Source organism: Manis javanica, chromosome 3, assembly GCF_040802235.1.
Source record: "Manis javanica isolate MJ-LG chromosome 3, MJ_LKY, whole genome shotgun sequence".
Classification (NCBI taxonomy): domain Eukaryota; kingdom Metazoa; phylum Chordata; class Mammalia; order Pholidota; family Manidae; genus Manis; species Manis javanica.
In genome coordinates, this window is record NC_133158.1 from 807330 (window position 1) to 834272 (window position 26943).

The 26943-nt window shown below is 66.9% G+C and overlaps 1 protein-coding gene and 1 long non-coding RNA gene across 6 annotated transcripts; one reads left to right on the top strand and one right to left on the bottom strand.

Moving 5' to 3' along the window:
* COL7A1 (collagen type VII alpha 1 chain) lies at positions 1-26527 on the bottom strand. 4 transcript variants are annotated; one of them, XM_036994332.2, is made up of 118 exons: positions 26468-26525; positions 26283-26368; positions 25712-25892; positions 25148-25307; positions 24984-25077; positions 24746-24907; positions 24487-24650; positions 24281-24410; positions 24072-24188; positions 23826-23972; positions 23627-23743; positions 23408-23557; positions 23204-23332; positions 22678-22821; positions 22461-22586; positions 22216-22359; positions 21664-21783; positions 21384-21527; positions 21028-21153; positions 20786-20932; positions 20519-20641; positions 20205-20351; positions 19835-19969; positions 19604-19750; positions 19393-19529; positions 19027-19153; positions 18803-18949; positions 18548-18720; positions 18424-18453; positions 18314-18340; positions 18178-18222; positions 18042-18104; positions 17573-17644; positions 17446-17481; positions 17279-17314; positions 17110-17178; positions 16968-17018; positions 16699-16725; positions 16568-16621; positions 16368-16430; positions 16221-16280; positions 16070-16105; positions 15853-15897; positions 15740-15775; positions 15398-15442; positions 15282-15317; positions 15128-15163; positions 14855-14887; positions 14660-14713; positions 14526-14585; positions 14399-14434; positions 14217-14297; positions 14111-14146; positions 13889-13933; positions 13704-13775; positions 13497-13541; positions 13282-13308; positions 13167-13196; positions 12977-13057; positions 12827-12862; positions 12663-12743; positions 12484-12519; positions 12127-12180; positions 11999-12043; positions 11013-11048; positions 10904-10939; positions 10700-10795; positions 10575-10610; positions 10453-10488; positions 10321-10368; positions 9978-10013; positions 9762-9884; positions 9490-9690; positions 9365-9400; positions 9239-9292; positions 8983-9051; positions 8867-8911; positions 8696-8758; positions 8507-8551; positions 8352-8387; positions 8192-8227; positions 8060-8104; positions 7803-7835; positions 7667-7729; positions 7540-7575; positions 7380-7460; positions 7178-7246; positions 7009-7044; positions 6898-6939; positions 6738-6782; positions 6615-6659; positions 6066-6101; positions 5927-5986; positions 5711-5818; positions 5525-5596; positions 5363-5398; positions 5217-5276; positions 5066-5110; positions 4882-4917; positions 4742-4777; positions 4613-4669; positions 4429-4500; positions 4020-4091; positions 3759-3794; positions 3482-3562; positions 3232-3285; positions 3107-3160; positions 2966-3028; positions 2536-2598; positions 2315-2431; positions 2085-2162; positions 1938-1991; positions 1760-1808; positions 1315-1347; positions 1117-1203; positions 864-953; positions 572-769; positions 1-319 (listed from the first exon to the last, which is right to left on the bottom strand). In XM_036994332.2, the coding sequence occupies exons 1-118, from the start codon at positions 26473-26475 to the stop codon at positions 303-305; spliced, it is 8742 nt and encodes a 2913-aa protein (XP_036850227.2). In that variant the 5' UTR covers positions 26476-26525; the 3' UTR covers positions 1-302. The 4 variants fall into 4 exon arrangements, 3 of the variants coding, with proteins under 3 accessions (XP_036850227.2, XP_073086663.1, XP_073086664.1); XM_073230562.1 differs by lacking the exon at positions 12827-12862; XM_073230563.1 differs by lacking the exon at positions 5217-5276.
* LOC140848291 (uncharacterized) lies at positions 3254-8691 on the top strand. Of its 2 annotated transcripts, none has more exons than XR_012128853.1 (3): positions 3254-3310; positions 3417-3592; positions 8600-8691. It is a non-coding gene; the product is annotated as an uncharacterized lncRNA (long non-coding RNA). The 2 variants fall into 2 exon arrangements; XR_012128852.1 differs by lacking the exon at positions 8600-8691 and adding an exon at positions 5655-5779.
* Positions 26528-26943: the final 416 nt, after the last annotated feature.

Sequence of the window (26943 nt, forward strand, 5' to 3'; positions counted from 1 at the left end):
CCTTTGAAACAGCAGCTTTAATGCCCCCCAGAATCAGCACCATGTCATCACAGGCTGGGGTCAAGGGTGGTCAGAGCCACACCGCTCACCCCCACAGCCACCCCCACAATGAGTCATCTGCCGGGGAGGCAGGACCCACAATGGGGGTCTGTCCACAGGGGAAGGCCAGGCCCACGGGCCCGGACACTGAAATAACGGACGCACTGTGCATGCTCACATGCACACAGGCTTCTAGCACCAAGGGAGAGTCCGGGAGCCTGCTGAGATGCGACCCTCGGGACCCCACTGGCAGGGCGCCAGCCTCAGCGGTGGGGGGCACCTGGAGGGGCAGGAGGGGAGCTGTCTTCAGCCATCTGCCCTCCCCCGGAGAAGCCCTGGGCACAGGGTCAGGGTGGCTGGGGCCCCGGCCGTGGGGGAGCCTTCCTCAACCTTCAAAGGAGGGAGCGCAGGGGCCGCCTGAGGACCCCCACTCCTGGGATCTCTATCCAGCTCCTTGGCTGGAGGGCATGTCCCTGGTCCCCCAGCCTGAGGGGGCTGCTGACCCAGGCCCCGCCGTGGGGCAGGCCCATACCTGTGCCCCGGCTCTGGGGCAGCCTGGGTGGGCAGTGGTGCTCACAGGCCTCACGGGTCTCAAAACGGTTGGCATTTCCTCCACAGCCACCGTAGACAAAGGGGTGACAGGCCTCCGTGCCCCCTGACCCAGCCCGGTGGTACCAGCGCAGAGTGTAGGCGGCACAGGAGCCCTCGTCCAGCGGAAGCAAGCAGGGGTCTGGCCAGAGGGGTCAGGATGTCAGCAGGGCTCAGCCCACCCTCAGGCTGGGACGGGAGCCCTCCTGGCCTGGCTCCATAGGCCCCATCCTCACCATTGCCCTCCTGAGGAGGGTCAGGGCCGTGGTACTCTTCCACTGAGTACTCAGAGTACTCGTACTCGGCATCCTCGGGGGGCACCAGGCCTGCGTGCAGGGTGGGCTGGGCCGTGAGCAGGGCCGCTGCCCGACTCCGGCCCTCGGGGCGAGGCGCAGAGCTGGGCCTCCGTGCGGGCACTAGGGCCCACGCTCGTGCCCTGCCTGTGGGCCCTGGGTCCCCCCCACGCACCCAGGGGCCCAGCGTCCTCACCTTCCTCCTCCATGTGGGAGACCTGCAGCACAGGCACACGGTGGAGCTGGGGCCCGGCGGGGTCTGCAGCGTAACTGGGGAGGGGTCCTGGAGCAAGGGGCAGCATCCCTGGGGGTCACCGCGGCTACCCCAGCCGAGCCCGTGCCCAGAGTGCCCAGGTGAGGTTCCAGGAGCAGAAAACACCAGAAAACTACTCACGCGATCCCGATGCGATGAACTGGCCTTGGCAAGCTGGGGAGGGCGGAGCAGGGCAGGAGAGAGACAGTGAGAGACACAGAAGAGGAAGGGGGCAGGGGGAGCAGCAGCACACGGGAGGGGCACAGAGGGCAGCAGGAGAGCTGGGGAGGTGGGGAGTGGCACAGAGGGGACAGGCGAGCAGAGCGCAAGGGAGGCACAGGGCAGGGGGAGCTCGGGCGCTGGCAGGAACAGAGGGGACAGCGCTTGGCTCTCTGATGCCCATGGGGCCCCCCAGGGCCCGCAGGTGCCCACCTGGGGAGTTCTCAGCACGTCTGCCCTGTGTGCATCTCCTCCCAGCCCCTTGACTGCTTGGCCCTTGTTCGAGGATCCCTACCTGCCCCTGTGTGGGCGCCGGGGGTGGAGTGGGGATGGAACCCGAGACTCTGGGCTGGGCAGGCCCACTCACCACAATGCTGACTCATCTCCTGACGCACAAAGGCCCGAATGTCATCCTCCTGGGAGCACAAGACCACAAGGGTCAGGGAGAGCCCAGCACTCCCAGGAGGGGCAGGGTGGGGAGCGGGCAGGGTGCTGGGTGCAGAGGGCGGGGGCGGGGGCGGGCGGGCCCACCCCAGGCCACTCACCGTCAGCGCAGCCTCTCCCTTCTCACCGCGGGGGCCCATGGGTCCCGGACGCCCCTGTGTGCCGCGCATGGGACAGGCTGTGAGCTCTGACCTCAGCGAAGGCAGAGCTCCCGATCTCTGACCCCAGGCTCCGGAGGCATCACTCACCTGCTCCCCTCTCTCTCCGGGGGTCCCAGGGGCCCCTGGGGCCCCCACCACATGCTCTCCAGGGGGCCCTCGTTCACCCTGTCAGACACAAGCCCCCTGATGGTTAGGGGTTAGGGGCAGTGGGGCCAGAAGCAGGGCAAGGTGGGGAGCACAGGTTCCAGGGGGGCAGGGGCATTAGGCGCTGGCAGGTCAGGGAGGTTCAGAGGTCAGCGGTCAGCCAGGCTCCTCACCTTCTGGCCCTGAAGTCCTTCAGGGCCTCCAGGACCGACACTGCCAGGTGGCCCAGGGGGGCCGCTAGGGCCATCACTGCCCCTGGGACCTGGGAGGCCCCCAATTCCTGGGGTCCCCTGGGGAGAGAAAGATCAGGGTCCATGACCAGAGTCCCCAAGGATGGGCCCACTTCCAGAGAGCACAGGCCCCTCAGTTCACCATGGCCTGGGCCTCAACTTACCCGCTCCCCTTTCTGCCCCTGGCTGCCCTTGGGTCCTGGCTGCCCATCAAAGCCTCGGTCACCCTGGGGTGGAGAGAAGCATGAGGCTCCACCGGGCTCAACTGCGTGCCCGTCACCTGCCCAGCCCTGCCACCCGGCCCCACCTAACATCCCCTGCCCGGACCCCACCTAGCTCCTGCACACTGACACCCAACCTCCCCATGACCCCGCCCATCAAGCCCTGGGGCCCTGGTGCTCCAGCCCTGCTCCCCTTCCCGACTCTTCTGCCTAAATCCCCCCGGGACCCTGGCCCACCCAACACCTCAAGACCAGCCCCATCCTACCCCCCACGTCCCAACCTTCCGAGCCTCTGGACATGACACCCTTGACCTAACCCTGACCTCCCCGCCTCTTCCTGACCCTCTCAGGTCCACCTTTGAGGTCTCCATACCTTGGGACCAATCAGGCCCTCCTTCCCAGGGGCCCCAGACTGGCCGGGGATACCGGGCTCGCCCTAGAGAAGAGGACACAGGAGCTGGCCTCCGCCCCTCCCCTCCCCTCCCCTCCCCTCCGCTCTGTGGGCCACACTCACCGCATCTCCCTTGCGACCTGCCAGCCCCAGACGGCCTGGGGGACCAGCATCTCCCTGTGGGCATCAGGTAGAGGGTCAGCCTCTGGCCCAGGCCCCGCAGCTGCCCGCACGCCCTGACCTCCTACCTTATCTCCCTTCTCTCCGTCCAGGCCACAAGCTCCCTTGAGCCCCCGTTCGCCCTGAGGGAAGAAAGCAGGTGGAAAGGTGAGTTGGGGGCCCCACATTGTAAGCCCATGGAACCCCTCCACTGGTCTCAGACACCCCAGCCTCCTCTGACCTTCCAGCATCTAAACTAACACTCCCCACTCAGGCCCCAGAGCAGCTGACCTCCGACCCAGGCCCTCCTGGCCAGGAAGAACCTGGCGCCCTTCGCACCTTGAGGCCCCGGGGACCCATGAAGCCAGCATCTCCTCTGTCTCCTCGGACACCAGGGGCTCCATCCTTTCCTGGGGGTCCCTGGAGAGAGTGGTCTCCGTGAAGTCAGAGGTCAGTGAGGGATCAAAGGGAGTCACGCAGGGGCAGAGCTCTCCAGGGGAACAGCGTCACCACATGGATGCCAGTGCCACAGGGCTACCACGAAGGATGGGGCGGGCCATGAGGGCAGTGGGCCACTCTAGGGTTAAAGCCACCACGCAGGGACAGGGTATCTTACCGGGTCCCCAGGGGTCCCTGCAGCACCAGGCTCACCCTACGGAGACACAGACGGGGGGGAGGGCAGCCCCTGAGCGTCATGGTCCCCACACTGGCCCACTGCTGCTTGAGCAGCCACTCAGTGACCTGCCGCCAGGGCCCAGGCTACACGGGCCCCACGTGCGCACGGGGCGGCCACTGCCAGGCAGGCCAGCAGCCTGCAGGGACGCCCAGGGGACAGCGAGCCTAGGGTGGCTCTGGGTCTCTGCAGGGTGGGGCTTGCCTTGGGTCCAGTGAGTCCACGTGCTCCCAGCAACCCGGCTGAGCCCCTGTCGCCAGGCTCTCCCTTGGCACCCTGTGGGAGTGACCAGGATAGAGACCAAGTCAGGTCTGGGCCCCGCTGGAGGCTCAGAGCTGCTGGCCGGGGCAGAGATTGCTCACGCCACCCAGCACCGCCCGTCCTGCACCTCCTCTTACCACGGGGCTGCTACACCAGCCCGGAGGTCCCTGGATACCAAGGAGCCCCGTCTGCTCCCAGAGGGTCCCTCACAGAGCCACAGCCCACACGTTCCCCTTGGGACCCCTCAGCACCCCCCAGAGAGCCTCCCTTCCCTCACAGACCCCCTTACAGAGCCTGCAGCCCCAGGCCCGGCTCCTGACCCCACCCAGGACACCCCGCCCTCCTCCAGTACCTTCTCGCCGGGGCTCCCACTGGCTCCCCGAGGTCCTTCATCACCATCTATGCCCCGAGGCCCTCTTTCACCCTGGGTCGCAATCAGAAGTCAGGATCAGGGACCAGAGGGTCAAGGGTCCAGGAGCTCAGACCCCAGGCCCAGCACCGAGGAGCATCCCCACACCCAGGCCAGACCCACTCACCGTGTCCCCCTTGGTGCCCCGTGGCCCCGGAGGCCCTATGGCAGCAGCTGAGTCACCCTGAGTGGATGGGGGCAGTCAGGGGGTCAGCGCACCCAGGCCCGCCCTGCCCCACACCTTTGCTGCACTCACCTTGTCGCCCTTTGACCCTGCCAGTCCAGCGTCACCCTGGTGGGTGGGAGAGAGTGAGTCCCACCCCGACAAGGAGGCACCCAGGTCCTGAATGTCGAGACCAGCCTGACCCTATCAGCCCGGGGCCTTCCCCACCTTACCTTCTCCCCACGCTCCCCCCGGCCACCCGGAAGGCCCTGCAGGAGAGAAGGAGATCGTGAGTGGAGGGGATTCAGGGGGCAGGCGGGGGCCAGCTCACAGGGCCGGGGAGGACCAAGGGGCCAGGGGAGAGGAGAGCTCCGAGCATAGGGACCAGGGGCTGGGCAGGGCGCCAGCGCCACCCACCGTGAGGCCTCGGGGTCCTTCCTGGCCGGGGCGGCCATCTTCACCCTGCATGGCAATGATACTTTCACTGACCCGGAAGCCGGGGGCCCGGGGTGAGGCCGCGGCAAAGGGCTCCTGCGACGGCTGTGACCGCGGGGCAGGATGTACGCACCCGAACGCCTGGCTCCCCACGCTCGCCGCGGGCCCCGGGCAGCCCTGCTCCAGGGTCCCCCTGGACATCAACAGGACACGGGGATGAGTGGAGGGCCTGGGGGCTGCACGGGGGGCAGGAGGAGCCAGGGGCACCGTCCCACCTACCTTGTCTCCTTTTGGTCCAGAGGCCCCGGGCGCTCCCTGTGGGCAAAGGAGGGTGAGGCTCTGGGGCCCCTCCAAGGCCCCCAGCCACAGGTGTCAGTCCCCAGCACGAGTCCTCGCAGGGATAGACCCCAACACACGGGACACTGGGACACTGGTACTCACCACTGACCCTGGGGGCCCAGGTGGTCCCAAGGGACCCGGGGCTCCATCTCTCCCTGGGGTGCCTGCAAGACCCTACCAGGAAAATGCGGTCAGAGAGGCAGGGCGCAAGCCTTCTCTCCTCTGCCCGCAGACCAGGCCCAGAGGTCCTGAGGTCCCCGAGTCCCCATGTGCTGCCCGGGCCCTTACCCGCTCTCCGCTGGAACCTGGCTGACCTGTCTCTCCTCGAGGGCCCGTCTGACCAGGGAATCCGACAACCCCAGGAGCACCGGGGGCACCAGGGGGGCCCAAATCTCCCTGGAACGGAGATAGCAAAGGGAGGGATGCCCCAGCAGGACCCCTCCCCAGGTCCAGCCCAGAACACCCTCCTCCTGGCACCTCCACGGGGATGGAGCATCAGCTCACCTTCAGACCTGGTGGACCAGCCAGCCCAGGGGGTCCCTGGACCCCAACTCCAGCGTCACCCTTGCCAGGAAAGGGGTCACGTCAGCCTCAGGGGTCTCAGGACCATGACCCCAGCAGGCACGTTCTACAGCCCACATACCTTGTTACCCTTGAGTCCTGGAGCCCCTTTCTGACCCTAAAACCAGAGTACATAGCACTTGAGGAGGGACATAAACTCAGGTCTGAGACGTGGCCCAAACATTCCCCTGGATGCTCAGATGTGAGCCCGGGTGTGGGAGGGCAGGACAGGGAGGAGTGCGGGCATGATCACAGACACGTGGGCCTCAAACCCGTCCCAGAAGACGTGAACACAGATGCGTGGAGCACGGACGGGTGGGGCGGAGGGGCAGCTTGACATCTGACCGGGGAGAGGTGCCCGGACTGCCATATGTCCTGAGACCCGGGAGACCCAGAGGGACAGGTGCCCGGACACGGCAGGCGCAGGGAGGGGCAGCGGGCGTGCAGCGCACGGGCGCGCGGAAGCCAAGAGGCCCGAGCCCTGGGCGTGTAGCTGCCAAAGGTCCCTGAGCCGGAGGGCTGAGGCTAGGACGTGTGCCAGACTCGTTCAGACCACACAGGCCCCGGTACGGCCCCTGTGCCCATGCCTACACTCCGCCACCCAGGTGCGACGGGCCCAGGCCCCACTCACATCTTCCCCAGGGTCTCCAGGCTCCCCGACTCGGCCGGCATCCCCCTGCACAGAGAAGGAGGTGAGGCACCGAGCACCCCCCCCCCGCCCACACCCCTCTGCCCTGGGGCCGGGCCCACTCACCTTCTCGCCCCGAGGCCCAGGCAGTCCCCGGTCACCTTTGGCTCCCTGCAGAGGCAATGGGGGCATCAGAGCCATGGCCAGAGGGTTTGAGGAGGGAACCTGAGGCTGAGTTGAATGGGGACACGTCATGGAGGCTGAGGGCCGCGGGGGCACCACTCACCGGCTCTCCCAGCAGGTCTCCAGCAAGGCCTCCGGGGGCTCCCTGGTAAGGGAAGGGGTCAGTAGGGTTCCTGCCCCCCCCCCGCCCTCCCCTCCAGACCCCCCCACTCACCTTCTCTCCCTTCACTCCGGGGAGCCCGACTACAGCCTGTGGGGACAGCCTGGTGAGCTCGCCGCCTGCCCTCTCCCCACTCCACCGCCTCTTGGCCAGACCAGGGCACCCGCTGGGCTTTGGGTGGGAGAGGAGCTGCAGCAGAGGTGGGAGGCAGGGTCGAGCTCACCTGCCCAGGGGTGCCCATGGGTCCAGGCTCTCCTTTAGGTCCAACAGGGCCGGGCAGGCCTGGGGATCCCTGTGGCAGACCAGCATGAGGTCCCCAGTGCCTCTTCACCACCCCGGCCCTGTGCCCCGCCCTCCTCATTCCACAGACAGGTGGCCATGCCAAGGGCCCCGACACAGGCCTGCTCAAGCTCCCCAGAACACACCGGCATGCCGGGGGCTCCTCGTTCTCCATCTTTTCCACTGACACCGTCACGACCAGGGGCTCCTGGCTTCCCTGTCTCCCCCTGGGTGGGAGGAGCTGTGTCAGGGGCCCACTCGCTGACCCCTGGTCCCTGGAGCCCAGCCCTGACCCCCAGGACTCACCACTTGTCCCGGCAAACCTGGCGCCCCCTGAGGACCCTGAGGAAGACAGGTCACATGTGGTGGGTGAGGGCGCAGGGGCTGGAGGGCAGGGACGCGGTGCCCCTGCAGGGTCTCGGGGCTCACTCACCACAAGGCCCGAAGAGCCGGTGGGGCCGGGCAATCCCACGGGTCCAGTAGGTCCAGGCAGGCCCTGAGAGAGAAGCGGCTCACGGCAGGCCAGCTCCACCTGGCTACCGGGTGCCACCCGTGGGCTGGCCACTTACCCGTCCTGCGGGTCCTGTCTCTCCAGGCTCCCCCTGCCAAAACCCGGAGACTAGGTGACCCCACAGTGGGCGAGAGGTCCCAGCCACTGTCCACCCCACAGCGGGTGAGAGGCCCCGGCAGCTGTCCACAGCAGAGCCCGCGCAGGCAGGGCCCCTCGCTGTGGACAGTGCCATTCCAGGGGGTCGGCAGGTGCAGACACGGCTCGGAGGAGCCGCCTCCTCCCTTTAGCCACACACTCACACACGCCTGTACTCACTTTGAGGCCAGAAGGTCCCTGGGGTCCTGCAGGGCCAGCGAGACCCTAGAGAAGGTGTTGGGGGTAGGGGCAGGGGTCAGAGTTATCTGCCTGGGCTTGGAGCCCAGCGCCCAACCTGCACCCACTGCTCACCGGGGCACCGGGTGGTCCAGGGTCTCCATGGCCGCCCTGCGGAGACAGGGTCTGATGAGGGGGAGCCGGTTGTACCCCACCAGGGAAAATGAGGCAGTACTGCCCACTGGGAGCCTTGTGCACAGGATGGGGGCAGGCAGGCTAAGACTCAGGTACTCACCGCGGGACCAGGGGCCCCCCTGGGACCTTGCAGACCCTGGGAAGAGAAGGGCTGTGAGCCTCTATCACCGGGGCTGGTGCCCACGTCTGGGCCTTGGCCCACCCGGTGCCTCTGGACAGCACCCACAGCCCATCTCGCACCCCAGGCCCACTCACCGGCTTCCCTTCAGGCCCAGCCACTCCGCGCTCCCCTGGCAGGCCCTGGAGAGAGCAGGTTCAGAGCCACGTTGTCCTTGTCCCTTATCCCAGCCACCCGGGACAGTCCCCGGCAGCGCAGACTCCAATCCAGACAGCAGGAGAAGAGCCATTGGCTGGCACACATGTGGCCGTGCAGCAAGGACTCACCGGGCTGCCATCGTGACCTCTTTGTCCAGGCTCGCCCTGGGCTCCCTTAATGCCTGGTACACCCTGCAGGTGAGCAGCATGCCCTGAGCACCAGTCCCTGCCCTGTGCCCATGCACACAGTGCCTCTCGCGTGCTCCCACAGAGGAGGGGACGTGGGGGTGGGGGCCTCACCCTGTCTCCTTTGGGGCCATGGTCGCCGTCACTGCCCGACTCCCCCTGTGGGGTGACATGTCAATCAGGCCCTGGTGCCGAGGCAGGGCTGGTCTCCAGGTGGGTCCCACACTCACCTTTGCACCCTTGAGTCCAGGGGGTCCTTGTTCTCCAGAGAGTCCGAGACCTGGCTTGTCCATGTCTACCTACAAGCACAAAACCCCAGGGGGAAGTGTGTCTGTCACAGGGCATGGAGGGGGCATCCCAGACCAGGACTTCCCAAGGGTCATGGAGTCAGAGGCATCACATGGAGTTTCTGGGGCCCAAGGGTGGACCTGCCAGTGGCCACCTGCCAGTGGAAGTCACAGGCCTAGGGCAGGGCTGGGTGATCACCTTGGGGCCTGGGGGGCCTGGGGGGCCAGGCAGGCCAGGGGTGCCGTCTCTTCCCTGCAGAAAAGAAGAAAGTGGGGGGCCATGCAGTGCGCCCACAGCCCGCCTGTGAGGCTCATCTCTGCTTACCTGCTCTCCACGCTCCCCTTTCTCTCCCCGATCTCCCTGAAGTGCAAATAAGAAATGTGAGCTATGCCGGGGGAGTCCGAGTCCCGACCCCACATCGCCACCCCCCGGGCTAGCCCCAGGCTCACCCTCTCTCCTGGCCTTCCTGCTTCCCCCACTCCCCCAGCCTGGCCCGGGAGCCCAGGAATTCCAGGTTTTCCAGGCTCCCCGGCAAGACCGGGAGGTCCAGGGGGGCCCCTCTCCCCAAGTGCCAGGCCAGGTGGCCCCTGAGGGCCGGGGTCTCCACGATCTCCCTTCGGACCACGTTCTCCAGAAATGCCAGTGGAGCCCTGCAGGAGACGAGTGAGCTGGCAGCTGCAGACACACACCCCAGGGCCCCCACCGAGCGGCCAGCTCTTACCTCCTTGCCCGGGGCACCCCTCTCGCCCGGGTCCCCCTTGGGGCCAGGCTGCCGTTCGGGCACTGGCAGGAAGCCACTGGAGCTCTCATCCCAGGTCCTCAGCATCTCTCGCAGGACAGATGTCTGAGTGGTAGCGAGGGGCTGGGAACTCCTCCCCACAGCCAGCCGGGCCATGGGGGTGCCCCGTGTGCCTCACCCCCACCCCAAACAACCTACCCTGATGCCAAGAGTTTCCAGCATTCGCTCCATGTTCTGGGGACACAAGCGGGGTGAAGGGCTGCCTGCAGAGGAGCGCCTGCCTCGGGCCCACGTTGCCCCTCTGCCCCAGCCACCACCACACCATCCTTAGCCCTTGGTCGAGCCGGCTCAAAGCCACCAGGGGCCCCCATCTGGCACGTCCCCATTGCCCAGGCTCCCAGGGTATGGGCTATGAGCACTTGGATAGGGCAGGGGACAAAGCACCCGGGGCAGAGCCTGTAGGGCCTTTTGGCAAGGGGACGGGGGCCAGTGGCCCTGTGGGTGTGCAGGCAGGCATCGAGGACCGGTACCCCTCACTCACCCCCACACTCCCAGGCTCTCCTCTCAGGCCGCGCTCTCCAGGGAGGCCCTGGGGACACAGAGACAGACTGCTGGCCCGCTTCTGGGCGTGGGGGTGCCGGGGCTACCTGGGCATGTGAGGGACGGGGCTCACCTGTTCCCCTCTGGGTCCAGTCTCCCCACGGTCACCCTGAAAGCAAAGAAGGAGCAGGTGGGGGAAAGGAACCAACCTGGCCAGCCCCTCACCGTGCCCCGGCCCCACATGTGCACACTCACCTTGGGGCCTGGGCTTCCAGGGACACCAGGAAAACCCTGAGACAAGAGAGAGCACCAAGGTCACACAGGGTCACGGCATCCCGGCAGGATATCCGACAGGTCTTAGAACTACCGTGCACACTCACCTGGCCAGGAGGGCCGACCTGCCCCAGGGGGCCCGGCAGGCCCTGGGATCCAGGGCTACCGTGAGCTCCACGCTCACCCTTGGGGCCGTCGCGACCCTGTGGAGGGTGCAGCTAGTATCAGGATCCGAGACCCCAGGAGGAGTGGAGTCATATGCCACAGGTCAGGGGCGGGGGTCAGAGGCTGCAGAAGGCTCCAGCACTCACTTCTCTGCCCGGGGCACCTGGATCTCCCTTCTCTCCCTAAGGAAGACAAGGTGCTTCAGATACAGCCCAGTCTGAGGCCAGAGCAGACCTCAGGTGGGGACGGCTTTACCTTCCTCCCGTCTTCTCCAGGGTCCCCAGGTTCTCCCTGTGGGCAGAGGACTCACATTAGCCCAACAGTGCGTGTCGGGCTGCAAGGCTCTGGCTTGGCAGACCTCAGGCAACTGCATGTCTGTGCCTGCAGCTCCAGGCTTCTGTGCACCCTGCAGGGCAACCCGTGACTGCTGAGGGTGTGTATGGGTGCATCTGTGGTGAACAAGGTGCTCACTGTGCCGTGTGTGTGTCCTGTGCCTGGTTCTCTAGCGGTAGCTCCCTGTGTATGCGTTCCTGGGTTGGTGACTGGCCACATGTCTGGGGGTTGTGCCTGTGTACTGGTGTGAGCATCCGTGAGCACACTGTGTGTCCTGATAGGCTATACCCGGTACCATGTCAGGCTGTTGGCACATCTTGGCCCATGTCTACATATGGGCAGAGCTCATACGTGTGTACATGAGACAGACACACGTCTATATGTCCCTGATGCCCTCAGAATTGCCTGTGTATCCTGGTATGTGTTTACGAGTCCTATGAGTATCTGAACAGTGTGGCCACATGTGCATGAGAGGCTGTGGATGTAAACGCACGCGTCACGTCAGGTCAGAGCCTTCGGTGCGTGCACACCGTGTCTCAGCATAGGCTGATGTGTGGCCCTGGGTCCACATCTCAGCACGTACTAGAGTCTGGGTGGAGGTGTCTGTGTGTCAGAAGGTCCCCAAGTGTCCCTGGATGCGGCTTCCCACCAGCATGCCTGTGCCTGTGCCGTGGGCTCTGTTAGCACGTGGGTACACATCCTCCTTACTGCATCTGCTAGGTAGCCTGTGTGCCCACGTGTGCCCACATGTGGACATATTAGGGTGTAACTGTGTGACTAGGGAAGGTACGTGGTGTTGGCGCTCCTCGGCAGGTGTCTGCACATGCCCGTGTGGCTGGGCACGTCAGGGCTGTGTGCACGTGCTGCCTTTCTCAGCTGGTGTTGCCATGTCTGCCCCGCACACTCACATTTTTGCCACTTGAGCCAGGCCTGCCGTCCTCGCCTGGCTTTCCCTGTGGGCACAGGTCACGGGCCAGAAGTCAGGGCCGGGATGGGGGCGGCGAGGGGCAAAGGGTATGTGAAAGCCTGGACTCACCGGGGCTCCGGGGGGGCCGGCGGGGCCGTGTTCTCCTCGGAGGCCTGGGAGCCCCTGAAAAAGCCTCTGTTGGGACCGAGGGGGCCACTGACTAGCCCTGAGTCACCCCGTGGACAGGGAGGCCCCATAAAGCCATCCCCCTGTGTAGAGACCCCCAGCACTGGGAGGTCCCACACAGGTCCCCTGAGGCAGAGGCCCCCACGGGCACAGATGCCCTGCTGGGAGACACCTACTAAGCCCCTGAGCAGAGAAGGTCAGAAGAAGGCGACGCCAGGACCCCCAAGGACAGTTGGACCAACATCCCTGGGATGCCGTGACACTGAGCCACCCTCCGCCCTGACGGGGGCCCACACTCACATCTCTCCCTGGGTCCCCGGCTTTGCCTGTGGCGCCCTGAGGAGAGAGTCACAGCTGGGAAGCCTGCCGCGGTCAGCCAGTGGGGACTGGGAAAATGCAGACCACCACCACGGCCTAGGCCAGGCTGGGGTCCCATGGGGCAGGGAAGGGGCGTGGCCAGGCCATGACCACTGTCTCACCTGCAGCCCGGGGGGGCCAGGGGCTCCCGGCTTTCCATCCAGTGCACTGCGGCCGTCCAGGCCGGGGGAGCCACGGTCGCCCTGGGGGAAGACTGCATGAGAGGCCCGGCAGGGTGCAAGGGCCCAGGGCCAGGCTCACGGCTACACCGCTCCCCACCCCTCACCTTCTCTCCGGCTGGGCCTCGGACACCTGGGTCCCCCTGAAGGGGAAAAGGTCAGTGACAGGTGAGAGCTACATGGGGAGTGGGGCTGGCAGGGCAGTGAACCCCTCTCACCTGTGAGCCCACACCTGCCCCCGGACCGACCACACTCACCCTTTCCCCGGGGGCTCCAGGGGCGCCTGGGTCACCCTTGGGTCCTCGAGGGCCCTCCTGGCCACGGTCTCCAGGCTCCCCCTGTGGCAGAGATGAGCTTGTCAAGGGGCCACGGGCAGCAAGCCAGTGCCATCAGGGGACTCGGGGGGGTTTCCTGCGTGCAGCTTCCCTCCACCCACAGACCCAATACCTTCTCTCCAGCTCCAAGTCCCGGCTCCACCTGCAGGGCAGCAACCAGTAAGAAGACCAGCCCGACAGGGGCAGTGAGGGTGAAGACAGAGGGCCAGGCCCAGCTCGACGCTTACCAGCCGTCCAGGGGGTCCTGGGGGTCCCTGGGAGAGGAGACAGTGAGAGTCAGCAGGAGCCCCCAGGCGCCTGCAGACCCAACGCCCAGCCCCAGGGGGGCTCAGGCCTGAAGGGGCCGAGTCCCACCATGACCCACAGGCCCCTCTGGGGGCACTGAGCGCATCCGGCACTGAAACTACCGCCCCTCCTGAGCCGCCAGCGGCAGACTGCTCACCGGCTCTCCACGGTCACCCTTGGGTCCGGCGGGTCCGGGAGCGCCCTGCAGAAAGCCAGGGGCCAGGTCACCCGGGTAGGCAGCAGTGTCAGGGGGCTTTGGAGGCCACCTGAGGACTACTGGGGGTCCCGGGGCTGAGGAGGGGGCCACAGGAGCCGGGCAGTGACGGTTCAGGGCGGCAGGGCAGGGCTCGGGGCTCAGGCTCACATTGCGACCGTCCTCTCCCGGATCTCCGGGGTCTCCCTTCTCGCCCACGGGCCCTCGGGCTCCCGGCGCCCCCTGGGAAGAGCAGCCGGTCTGAGCCAGCACCCCGCACTGTGCAGGCCCCTGGCTCTCCCGTCCCCCTCCCGCCAGAGCTCTCCTGGCACCCCAACCTCCCTGCCAAGCCTCACCCGAAGGCCTCGCTCGCCAGCTTTTCCAGGCAGGCCAGGGTCACCCTGGGGTCGGAGAGAAAACCACACTGAGCCGAGTTTGGTTCAAACTAACTCAGGAGTGGGGGCAGAGTGGGGGCCGGGCCCGCCGGATGGCAGGCAGAGGAGCCGGCCGGATGGCTGGAGTCCCCAACCCCAGCATGGGCAAGGGGAGAGCCCAGAAACCACACGCCGGAGTCTCACCGGGGGGCCCTCGTCACCTTTCTCTCCAGCTTCGCCCTGTAGGACACGAGGGTCAGCCCAGGCCCAAGGGCCCCGGGGGCTGCGGCCCTCCTCCCCACCCTCTTACATCTCGTCCTCGGAGGCCGACGGGTCCTGGAGCACCAGGCCGCCCAGGGTCTCCCTTCTCTCCAGAAGGCCCTGAGTCGCCCTGTGGGGGAGGCAGGAAGGGGGAGGGTCGGTGCTCACACAGCCAGCCCTCGAGGGGAGGTGCCCCCAGACCCTGTGGTTACCATGCTCCCAGGCACTCACCGGGGCCCCTGCTCTGCCGGTGAGGCCCACGGGACCCTGCAGGGCAGGTGGAGGGAGACGAGACTTAGCTGGGGCTCCCAGGAAGCGGACCCTCTTCTGCCACACTCCTGTCCCCACGTGTACTCACCCGGGCTCCAGGGTCCCCCTTGGGGCCAGGGTCTCCAGGAATAGCCAAGCCGGGCAGGCCCTGTGGGTGGGGGGGTCAGAGGCCGGGGGTGCAGCCTTACGCCCAGCCCCCCACCAGTGCTCCCCTGAACTCACCTGCTCCCCTTTGGCTCCGGCACCTCCTCTGAGCCCAGGGGGCCCCACATCTCCCTGGGGGCAAAAGAGACCATCAGCACCAGCCCAGGCTCAGGACCCGTGACCCAGCTATCAGGGGACCCCAGACAGGCCCAGAGTGACCCTGGGGCCTTGACCCTGACCTGTGACAGCCTCCCTCATGCTCACCAGACCCACCTTCTCTCCTTTGGCTCCAGCAATGGCCGGTCCCTAAAACAAACAAGACAGCTGCAGCTGGTCCGCCGGGTCACGGGGTACAGCCTTGGCCAGGGTCAGGGCGGCACAGAACTGGGTCACAGAGCTCAGCCGGGAGGCGCGTCACAGCACAAGGAGAGTGGCTGAGCTCTGAACCTGCCCAGGGTCCCGTGGTCATGGGGCTGCCACCTGAAACACTGGTTTATAGCTGCTGGAGGGGCTGTGCCAGGCCAAGCCCCGTCCCCACTCACTCACCGCCGCTGCAGGGTCCCCAGGGCGACCAGGCTCCCCCTGTGGAAGAAGGACGGGGGCAGGGACGGGTCAGAGGCCCACCTGGGAGCCCACAGTCCCAGTGTCCCATCAGCTGCAATCCCTGGGCCCGGGGGCCAGGCCGCCACCCAGGACCCACCTTCTCTCCTCGCCGGCCAGCGGGTCCTGGTGGCCCCTGAACGTGGAGAAAGTGTGAGCCCAGCAGAGGAGCACATGGACGCCCTGTGCCTGGTCCCAGTACAGTCAGAGACCCACCTCAGGACCCTCGGCTCCAGGACGTCCAGCAACTCCTGGCAGCCCCTGGGGAGGAGGAGCAGAAACATGGCCCCGGGTGGGTAAGGGCAGGGGGATCCTGCAAACACGGATGGAGATGGGTCGTGGGAGATGAGGACGTAGGTCCGCGGGGGTCAGGCTCGGCAGGAAGACACAGCAGGTCAGTGGAAGCCGAGGTCACTTCGGCTGAGGGGCAGAGCCTGCCTCTGCAGGGATCATGACTCACGCGATGAGGGGGTCAGGGGCCATGAGGTCAAGGTGAGAAGTCAAACCAGGAGGGGGCATGGGGCCCAGGTCAGCTGGCCCTGGGGTTAGGGGGCTCACCTGAGGTCCCACTGGGCCAGGGGATCCACGCTCGCCCTGACAGAAGAGGGTGGGTCAGAACAGAGTCTGGCTCCAGACCCTCCAGGCTCCGAGAGCTCCCAGGCTGTCCTTACCTTCTCTCCAGGCTCACCCGCGGTCCCTGTCAGGCCCCGGTCACCCTAAAGAGAGAGACGGGACTTGGCCATCCAAGCCCAGATGAGGTGTGTCAAAGTCCAGCCGTCCCACCTCTGAGAGCTCGGTGCCTGGCCTCTGGGCGCCCCTGCCATCCCCAGCCCTGGGGTTCCCTGTGCACTCCCTCTCACAGTGGACCCCTCCTCAGCTGGCACTGACCTTGGGGCCCAGGTCTCCACGAGGTCCCCGCAGGCCCTAGAAGAGGTCCGGAGGTTCAAGCGCACACATAGGGATGGAGACAAAGGCTGACGGCGGAGGGTGGGGGCTGGAACCAGGCCCACCTCACTCGGAACCCCTGCCCTACACTCACCGGCTCACCCGGGGCTCCGGGCTGTCCAGGGAGGCCTGGCGCTCCGTCCTCACAGTCCCCCTGAAGGAGGGACAAATGGTAGAAGACCCTGTCCCCTGGCGCCCGGTCCCCTCCCCCAGGGCAGGGCACGAAGGTCAGGTCTCCCACCTTTTCCCCTTTCTCCCCAGAGGGGCCAACTGGGCCTTGGGGTCCGGGATTTCCAGGAAGACCCTAGGAAGAAGTGAGGAAAGATGTGAGTCCCGAACTGTGAGGCCTCGCACCTACCCGCCCCCCAGGCCAAGCCCTGAGGCCTCTGTCCACCCGAGCACGGCCCCCCGGCCCCCAGCAGAGACACAAGTCTCCCTCACCGGCAGCCCGGGCTCCCCCGGAGCAGTGTCGCCATCCCCTGGTCCAGGGGGGCCCTGTGAGAAGACAGCAGGTCAGGGGATGGCCAGGGACCCGGACCCGGGGCTACTCCGCCTCCCCACTGCTCACTTACCCGCTCCCCACGGTCGCCTTTGTCACCCTGGAAAACAGACCATGACCCCATGACCCCGGACTACACATCCACTGCCCGAGGCACCCGGGGCAACGAGGGTCCCGGGTCAAGCTGGTTCACCAGGGTCATGGAGGAACCAAGGAGGCATGGAGCGCCAAGGGGTCGCATGGGGTCAGAGCAACCAGTAGGGGTTGTGGGGGCTCAAATGGGGTCACCAGGTCACTGGGTCACATGGAGGTCATGAGACCACACAGGGATCGCGCTGTCACCTTCACAGGTGTTCCAGGAAGTCCTGAAGGGCCACGAGATCCAGGGGGGCCCTGGGGAAGAGTCAGAGCATACAGCCCAAGCCCGGTGCTCGCCTACCTCCTGTTGGCCCCCCACCACGGATCCCCTGCCCGGAGAACGCACCGGAGGACCAGGATCCCCTCTCGGCCCGGGCAGCCATGCGCCCTCGCCTCCAGCTTGGCCCGGCTCTCCCTGCGGCATTCAGAGAATGGGGGCCTCGTGGGTGGGGGCCCCGCGGTGCGCGGTGACGCGTCTCACCTCGGGCCCTGGCTCCCCACCAGCCTTCACCTACCGGCTCCCCCTTCGGGCCTCGAGGCCCTCGCTCTCCCTGAGGACAGAACAGCACAGGTGATACGTGGGCACAGGCGCCAGTCAGGGTGAGCCGCACGGCTCCACCCCCAGGGCCCCAGCCTCAGGAAGAACCCCAGGGAGAGGGGCAGAGAAGGGACAGCCACGTACCGGTTCTCCACGAGGGCCAGGCCACCCTGGGGAGCCCTGTAAATGGAGGCCAGGTCCAGGCAGTTAGACCGCCCCCCTTTCAACAAAGTGTCCCCCCACATGGCCTGAAGGGGCCAGGCCTGCTCACCTTCGAGCCAGGGCTTCCAGGAGTACCGGGGCGCCCAGGACTGCCTGGCGGCCCATCTGCCCCGGGGAAGCCCTAAGGAAACGAAGATGTCCGGGCAGGAAGGGCCCCTCTGTCAGTGCCCATCTGCTACTGGAGGGGCCCAGGCTGTTCTTCATTGGCCTCTGCACCCCAAGGACCACCGTGCTGCTAGGGGTGGGGCAAGGGGGCCTGACCGCAGCAAAAGGGTGGTGATGGGACGGGGGGCCTTCCCTGCCTCTGGGGTGCAGACTCCCAGCTCTCTGGGGGTCTCGGAACCCTGCTGCCCCTGTGACTTGACAGCCCCCACCCCCATCTCTGGTGGGGCTCCCAGCATCTACCAAGCCCCCAGAGCACGCCGTGGCTCTGACTCTGCCCTGCCCTTCTCTCCACTAAAGACCCCAAAGAATCCTTGAGGGGCCTCTAAGGGGAACCTCAGTGGACCCCCACTCACCCTGTCACCCTTTGCAATGGTACTTCCGGTGGGGCCCTGGGGGCCAGGAGCACCGATCCTGCCCTGAGGGGGGAGAGCGGGTAAGGAGGTGGTAGGCTGGGCACCACGTGGAGCACAGGTGTGGGGAGGCACTCACCGGGGGTCCGGGGGAGCCGGGAGGCCCAGCTGGTCCTGTTGTGCCCTAGGAGGGGTGATCAGTGAGCCCTGGGCTGCTGACCGCTACCTCCCTACTGACCCCAGCCCGCACTCTCTCTCCCACCAGGGCCACTCACCACCTCTCCAGGCTCCCCCTTCTGGCCCTGGGGAGAGAGGAGTTAAGGAGGGTCAGAGCGGCTGGGCCCAGGCGTGGGCATGGCCCACCCTCTCAGCCCTGGACGCTTACCTTTGGACAGTGCACGGAGCAAGGCTCTGGCTGTGGACACAGGGCTTCCTTGAAGCCAGGCAGGTCTACTGAGAGCACCTACCCGCCTCTTCTCCTCCCCCAACCCCTGGAGGCCCCTCCAAACCTGGGTGGCCACGGCCACCTGACACAGGGATGTCGCCAGACCGCTAACTGCTCGGTCCAAGCTTGGACCATCATCCTCAGCAGAGAAGGTCTGGGCTGGTTCCGTGCCCGCCACTAGGCGACGCAGCTGCTGTGGGTCAGCTCCCACCAGGCCCAGTAACATCACCTTGAGCCCTGAAGAGGGCCCAGCAGCAGCATGAACAGCCTGCTGGGCCAGCCCCGTCCAGGCCCCTTCCCCAGCAGCCCTGCTCCTCACCAGCAGCCTGTGCCCTGCGGACAGAGTTGAAGACGTCGCCTCCCAAGGGCCCATCTACTAGCAGAACCATCACCCCCGGCACACGCCGGCGGCGCCCGGGCGCATCTGATGCCAACAGGTGTCTGTGAGCTGTGTCCACCGCCGTGTCTGAAGGAAAGGACCCGTCAGGACCCGGGGGCCCCGAGGAGGATGCCCCAGGAGCCCATGCCCAGGGCCCTCCTTACCCAGGTTGCTCCCACTTGGGTCCACGTAGGGCACACTGCGGATTTTCTCCAGGACGGTTCCAATGTCGTGGGAGCTGTTCAGCGGCAACAGCGGGGAAGGTCGATGGCTGTAGGACAGGAGGCCAACCTGTGGCGGGGGGGCACAGAGCTTGGGCATGTGGGACTCGACCTGAACCCTGCGGACGGAGGGACGTCAGCAGTGAGGGCAGGACAGGAAGCCGTGGCAGGGGAGGGGCCTCAAGCCCCCAGGGGAAGGCCCAGACCAACGGGGGAGGGGGAGGGGACAGGGAAATGGCAGCCCGGGTGGAGCCAGGGCTGGGGAACGGGCTGGGACAGGCAGGGGTCTGGCTGCCCCTGGGGACAAACCTGGACGGCCTGTGGCCCAAGAGGTCCAAGCGCAGACACCAGACGCTCCAGGGCCCGCCTGACAGCCTCCGCACGATGAGCGCTGTCCCGGGTGGCATGCAGCAGGAACACCACGTCCAGCAGGGCCTGTGGACACACTGCCAACGGGGCCCAGATCCTGAAGCCGGCAGCCAGCTAGCTACGTGGGCCCCTCCCGCTGTGCTCACCATACCTGGGCTCTGTGTGACAGCGGCCTCGGGGTGCTGCACGCCATCCTGGACAGGTGTCAGGGAGAAGACGTAGGAGACGCCAGGCTCTAGTCCTGTCACCCGATGGGAGCTGGAGCTGCCCGGAAGTGTCTGCGAGGCCCCAGGCATTTCTGCAGAGGGCAGAACCCGATTAAACAGGAGGCCCCCACGGAGCCTCAGCTGCCAGCCAACCCCAGCCCCGAGCTCCCCTCCACCTGGGCCAGGGGCTCCAAGTGGCCGCCAGGACAGGACGTAGCTGGACACCCCAGATACCGGGCTCCAGGCCAGAGTCACCGAGTCGATGGAGGCCCCCACCACACGCAGCTCAGCGCTCGGAAAGTGGGGTGACTCTGAAGGAGGAATCAGAGGCCAAGGACCGGAGTCTGTCCCGAGTCACAGAGAAGGAGGTCCCAGGGCCGGTTCACCTCAGCCAAGGAAATGTCACGGAGGTCCTGGGGGTCCGCCCCAGGGTCAGGAATGGTAGGGAGGCCACTGCGTGGTCACTCAGGGTCTCGGGGTGCAGGAGATCAGGTGGGTGATCAACGGAGGAACGATCACGCTAGAAAACGGGCCCTCTGGGCTCACCAGTGCGCGCGGTCACCTCTGCGGGGGGCCCTTCTCCAGCCGGCCCCAGGACGCTCAGCCACACGTGGTAGCGGGTGGCCGGCTCCAGCCCCACCAGGTCATAGCTGCTGAGCTCGGGCCCCACGTCCCGGGCCTGCTCCCGGCCACCTGGGCAGGCGAGAGCGCGGAGCCTCAGGCCCGCCACCGCTGACAGCCCCGGGCCACATTAGGGACCCCCCCCCGCCCGCGTGACTGACTCCGCGGGGTCGCCCACCCGAGGCCCCGCCGGCGGACCCTGCCCACGCCCCGCCCCGCCTTAGCGGGGCTCCTCTCACCCTCCGGTCGCCAGCGCAGACGGAAGCCTTGCGCCCCGGGCACTAGCTGCCAGCGCAGCCCCAGTGAGTGCTGCCCCCGGCGCACCACGCGGAGAGCCTCGGGGGCCAGCGGGGCGGCGGGCGCTGCGGAGCGAAGCCGGGTTCAGAGGCCCGCCCGTCCGGGCCCCGCCCCAAGTCGCCCCGCCCACCTCCCCTCCCAACACGAACTCCGCCCCCAAACGCCCAGGCCACCAATCCCTAGCCTGGCCCAGCCCGAACACCGCCTACGCGTCGTGACGACAATGGAGACTGGGGCGCCCTCGCGGTCTCCGACCAGCGCTGTCACTCGCACCGAGTAGCTGACTCCGCCTCGGAGGCCCCGTATTTCTGCAGAGTCTGTGCTTCCTGGGAGCACCTGGTGTCTCGTGGGGCCACCTGTCCAGGCGAGCAAGGACAACGGTCAGGGTGGGGGATGCTGAGCAGAGGGCATTCGCAGCCAGGGAGTGCAGTGTGGGGTCGGGGAGCCATACCCTCGCTCGGGCCCCAGGCCAGTCTGTAGGCTGTGGCCCCGGCGACCCCCACCCAGGTGACCCGCAGAACATCACTGGAAGCGTTGAGGATCTGCAGCTTCGACACACTGCCCACGGGCTCGGGGTCTGAAGGCAGAGGAAGGGTAAGGGGACGGCTGCCAGAGAACGGGGCGGCAGGGCAGGCGCGGTCAGCGCAGGGGGGTTAGCGTGAGGTCAATGAGGACCCCTAAGGGGGGTCAGTGTGAGTGGGCGGTGGGAGCAGCCAGGAGGTCCCTGGGGACTCTCAGTGTGGGGTGGGTCAGTGGGAGAGAAGTCTTCAGGCAGGAACACACTGCAGGGCGGGGCGGGCCACTCGCCTGTCCGCACAACCACAGAGGCAGGCGTCCCATCCACACCGGCCACGTGGGCCCGCACATGCACTGTGTACTCCGTATCTGGCTCCAGTCCGTCGAGCTCAGCCGCCATGGCCTCCCCAGAAACCAGTTGGGATTTCTCTGGGCCTGGGAGTGGGGACGCAGGCAGCTCCCGGGCTAGCCAGACTCTGCCCCCAGAGCCCCACCTGGACCCCAAAGAAACCTCCAGCCCCCATTCCAGTCAGACCTGCCCCCCAGACCCTCCAGGGTCCCTGGTCCCCACCATGGCCTGAGTGCCAAGAGACCCTGTATCCAGTGGCACCAGGAACCTTGCTCCAGGCGACGGTGGCAGATGAGCGGCCAGTCTGAGTCACATGGACAGTCCTCACTGCACCCAGTGGGTCTGGAGGGAGAGGCACGGGGAGTCTGATGGAGGAGGCAGCAGACCTGACTGGGAGGCCGTGGGAGCCTACAGGGGGCAGGGACCTGGCAGGGGGGGTGGCATCAGATGGTGGAGAGGGACGGGGTGGTGAGCATCTGACAGGGAAGGTGACGGGGTCCCGTGGGGCCAGGAGGAGGTAGTGAGAGCCTGACAAGGGGAAAGTCAGTCTACGAGGAGGTGGGATCTGGCAGAAGAGGCAGTGGGAGCCCAAGAGGTGAGCTTGTGGGGATCCGCGGCCAGAGCTGATGGGGCCTTAGGGTAGAGGTGGGGGACTGTGAAGGATCAGGGGCTTAAGGGGAGGCAAGCACCCCGAGGGGGAGCAGAGCTCTCGGAGAAGGCAGGGGTCTGAGGGGCACCGGAGGAGGAGAGCCAGGGGCCTGCGTAGAGCCTGACCAGTGGAAGCCACAGTGAGTGCGGGGGGGCCCTCCTCTCTGCCGCGCAGTGCCGACACAGCCACCTGGTAGGACGTGCCAGGCCGCAGCCCCGTGATGTCCACAGCAGTGGATCCTGGGGGCAACGTCTGGCTGGACTCCGGACCTAGGGTCAGCACGAAGTGTTGGCACGACTCCTGCAGGTCCCCCAGTCGCCCATGCCCTGAAAGGTCCCCTCTGCAGCCCTCCCACATGCCCCACACTGACCACTGCCTGTCCTCCAGCTAATCCGAAATCCGCTGGCTCCAGGAACAGGCTCCCAGGCCACGCGTACTCGTGTAGCATCTGAGGCCACAACCCTCAGCCCGGCAATGGCAAGCGGGGCTTCCAGTTCTGGGGGTGAAGGACAAAGGCCCTTGGTCACTGCCAGGCGTGTAGGGAGTCAGCAAGCTGTCCATGCACACGAGTGTCCTGTAGCACTCACCCCGGCGGACAGTGAGGATGCTGGCAGCACCCTCACGGAGGCCCACTCGGGCAGACACCCGCACCGTGTAGCTCAGTCCAGCCCGGACGTCATCCAGGTCAAAGGCCGTCTGACTCCCGGGGAGCACCAGAGTCCGCTCAACCCCTGAGGCAGAGGGCAAGGTGGGCAGGCAGGGACAGGGAGACAGAGACATGGGGTGTTGGGCCAGCGATGAATGGGGGCCCATGATGACGGGTCAGCCGATGGGGATGCAGGATGAGATGTCAGTGTGGACAACGGCCATGGCCAGGGTGGGTGGTGAAAGGGCACGGCAGGAGATGGGTGTGGGCAGCAGGTAGGGACAGACCCGGTGAGGTGATGGGCTGGGTGGACAGGGGACAGACAGCCCCTGAGGCAGGTCTGGGCCCACTTCTGCCTTGGGAGGTGGTGGACAAGGAAGCAGATGTGGAGGCGGGCAGGGCAAGGGTGCAGCGAGAGCTGTGGGCCGGGCCCTCCGTGTGAGAGAGGGCGTGGCCCACCCCCTCACCCTGGGTGCTGCGCACAGTGACATGGTACTCAGTGGCACCGGGGACAGGGCTCCAGGACACCCGCACGCGCTGCCCCAGCAGCTCAGTTGCCTGCAGGTCCGTGACAGGGCCCACGGTCAGCTCGGGCTCTGTCAGGGGGTAGAGTGTGAGAGGCTGCCACCAGGCCCCAATCCTCCCCCCTCCGCCAGCTGCAAAGCCCTCACCGGTAGGGACTACAGCTGCGGGGGTGGCCACCTCACGGCCCTCCAGCAGGGTGTAGAGGGTGAGGCGGTACTCGGTGCCCGGCTGCAGCCCGTCCAGCCTGTAGCGGGTCACATCGGAGGGCAGCACCACCTTCTGGGGCACCTCCCCACCTGCAAGGAGACAGGTCAGGCCAGCCGAAGCCTGCCCAGCCTGCGTGCCCACCTCTGCCCCGCACTGACCGCTCTCACGCTGCCACTCCAGCCGGTAGCCACGGGCCTCAGGCACCAAGTTCCAGGAAAGGAGGATGGATGTAGGGCTCAGGATAACTGGGTGCAGGGTCTGCTCGACAGCACTGTCTGCCAGGGCACAGGGGACATCAGTGGCCCCGGTGCCCCCCCTATTGGCCCAGCAGCCTGAACACAGCTCCCAGCCTCTCACCAGTGCGGGCAGTCAGGGAGGCTGCAGACCCCACGCTGCGGCCCAGTAGGGCACTCACGGTCACCTCGTAGTCCGTGCTGGGCTCTAGGTCATGCAGCAACATGGACTGCTGCCCTGGGCCCAGCTCCTGCTGCTGCGTGGGCCCGCCTGCAGTGGGCACATAGGGGCCAGTGGGCTTTGTAGACTCAGGGATCTGCAGTCCTGTCTGAGGGGCAGGGACCCCCACATCCCAGCCCTCTCACTCACCATGGAGGACCTGCCATGTCACACGGTAGCCAGTGGCCCCTGGCACGCTCTGCCAGGCCACCAGGAGGCTGTGGGACGTGGTGTTCCGGATGGTCAGCTCCGGCCCCTCCAGGGCAGCTGGGGGAGGTCCCACCAAAGATTAGGGGGGTCAGGAGTGGGAGGGGTTACTGGGTGGGTCTAGGTGAGGGTCAGCGGTCAGAACTGCTCACTGGTTCGAGCGGTGCCGCTCACGGCCTCCCCGATGCTGTTGGCGTAGAGGGCGACCACGGTCACTTCATACTCCGTCAGTGGGTGGAGACCCTGCAGCCGTACGCTGGTCTCCCCAGCTGGGACGCTCACCTGCCCGGGGCCAGAGGTCACTTCATCCTGCCCAGCCGAGTCCCAGCGCTGCACCTTCCGCTCCTATTATTCTTACCTCTTGCTGTCCGCCTGGCAAGGGCTGCCCCAGCGCTGTCAGAGGAGTGTACTGGACCCTGTAGCCGGTCACAGGGCCACTGGCCGCTGTCCACTGTGCTCTCAGGGACTGGCTGCCGGGCTCAGACAGCACCAGGTCTCGGGGGCCAGAGGGCGTGCCACCAGCTGGAAGGGGGATTGGGCAGGAGGGTTGGGGTCAAGGGTCAGGGGCCTGGGTAGGCTCAGAGGTCCCCAGGGAGCAAGTGCAGGCAGGAGCTTACAGGGCAGGGCCACAGGCACGCCGCCGGCAGTGGTGCACACTCTCCGGGACACGAGGGGCAGCAGGGTCCGCAGGATGGTGAAGTCATTGACGAAGAAGAAGAAGTCGCTGGTGGGCTGAGAGGCGACTCGCTTCAGCTCCTCGGGGTCGGCGTTCTTGATCCCTGAGACGTTGCCTGTCAGGCCGGCTGCCCCAGCCCTCCGCCCACGGCTGCCCGACCTCCAGGCCCTGGTGCTCACCCACGGCAAACAGCCTGACTCCTTGGCCCTTCAGCCTCTGGGCAGCTGCGTCCACCAGGTCCTGGGACTTCCCGTCTGTGATGAGGATGCACACCTGGGCAGGTGCAGGGAGAGTCAGGACTGTTCAAGGCCTCACTGGGCAGCATGCTAGGGCAAGGAGTCACCTTGGGGACGCCAGGTCGGGCCAGCTGGGGCAGGAAGACGTGGTCGGCCACGTGGAGAATCGCGGCGCCCGTGCGTGTATTGCCCCCCTTGTAGCTGAGCTCCCGGACGGCACGGATCACATCACTCCCTGAGCCCAGTGCATCCAGGCCGAACTCGGTCCTGCGGGGAGCAGCGGGTGGCACAGGCTCGGCCAGGGCCTACCTGGCCTGGCCTCCAAGGGGCCCTGGGGCGAGGGCCCGCCGGTCCTGAGGCCCCTGCTCTCCACCCGAGGCCCCAAGAGAACAAACTTCCTGCGGCCTTTGCAGGCTGGGCCTTGCGGGCAGGGTTTCTGCTGAACTGCCTGACTGTGGAGGCGGGGCCGCCGGGAGTGGCGGGAGGGAGGCTGAGGGTGTTAGGAGGTCGGAACGCGCGGCGGCCGGCCGGCAGGGGGCGTCCGAGGCCTGGGTCCCCTCCTGGGCCCCCAGGGTCAGAGCCCCGCGCCCGGCTTTGGCAGGGCCCGGGTCTGTCTCCAGGAGAGGTCCTGGGGGGGGTCTCTGGGCGCCCAGCTCCAGGGCCCTGCTCACCGTGGGTCGTCGCTGTACTGCACGACAGCGAAGCGCACGCCCTGCGCACTGGCCGCCCCCACGAAGGGCTGCACCAGCCCCTCAAGGAATCCCCGCACTTCGCGGAAGTTGTTGCGGCCGATGGACGAGGAGCCGTCCAGCAGGAAGACGATATCAGCGGCGTAGAGGCGCGTGCAGGTCACTGGGGCCGAGAGGGGCCATCGAGACCTCCTGGAGCCCACCACCTCCCTCCCCACACTGTGGCCCGCGGGTGGGGCAGGAGGGGAGTACCGGCCCAGGCAGGCTGGGGCCAGGGACCCCCCCGAGGGGACCCTGTGGGGGTGCGCCAAGCAGGCTCCCCGAGGCAGAGGGGCATCGCCGACAAGGGTGCATCTCTGGGACTGAGGCTGGCCTTGGGGACCAGCGTGGGGTGACATGGGGTAAGGGAACGCAGTGCATCTGGGGAGCCAGGATTTGAGATGCAGTTAGGGAGACCCGATGCGGGTGCCGGAGGGTTGGGGGACCAGGGAGTCAGGGGGTACGGGATCGGGACACAGCGCTGTGTCCTGCTGGGGTCCCCCACCGTGCCCACCTCTCTCCCGGCGCTGGGCCCATGCCTGGGGTGCTCCTGCGAGGATCCCAGTGCAGAGTACGGCCACCAGGAGCCGCAGCCGCATCCTGGATTGGAGAAGGCCAGCAGTCCTGCTCTGTACCCTAGTCCCAGGGCCTTCCCGTCCCAGCCTGGTGCTCCCCACCTCCACCAAGTCCCAGTCTTGCCTGCCCATCGCGGCTCCCGCCACCAGCCTCTCCACAGCCCCACTGCCAACGCAGAGAAAAGTCCCTGATCCTGGGGTGGAGCAGCGGGCGGGGACCCAAGAGGCCCGCCCCCACCCACAATCCCTCCCCTGACAGAGGATGTGACTCCACTGAGGGTAGAGCCCCCCACCTCCTGTGGCCTCTGGGAATCCCCCAGGGGGTTCTGGACGGACACACGCTGCAGGACCCCATCCGGCCCTGCCTGAGTTGGACTGGGTCTTGGCTGTTTTAAGTCGCACACTGGCCCCTAGTGAAGTGGCTGCTGGGGGCTAGACTTCAGATGGGTTCCTGGGAAAGAGCAGGATGGCGGTGGGACGGCTGCAGCTGGAGATGACTCAGCCCCACCCTCTGGGGGTGCCCAGGCAAGCCCTCAGGCCATGAGTCCCGCAGGCCACTCTGGTGATTCAGCCATCCCGCCTGTCTGCTGGGCCTCCTGG

Excerpts from the sequence above, each read along its gene's own strand:
- COL7A1 (XM_036994332.2), bottom strand. Across the intron at positions 22,587-22,677 it reads CATCCTCACTGTCCGCCGGG|AACTGGAAGCCCCGCTTGCC; the intron begins GTGAGTGCTACA and ends CTTCACCCCCAG. Across the intron at positions 6,940-7,008 it reads CCGGAGTGAAGGGAGAGAAG|GGAGCCCCCGGAGGCCTTGC; the intron begins GTGAGTGGGGGG and ends TTCCCTTACCAG.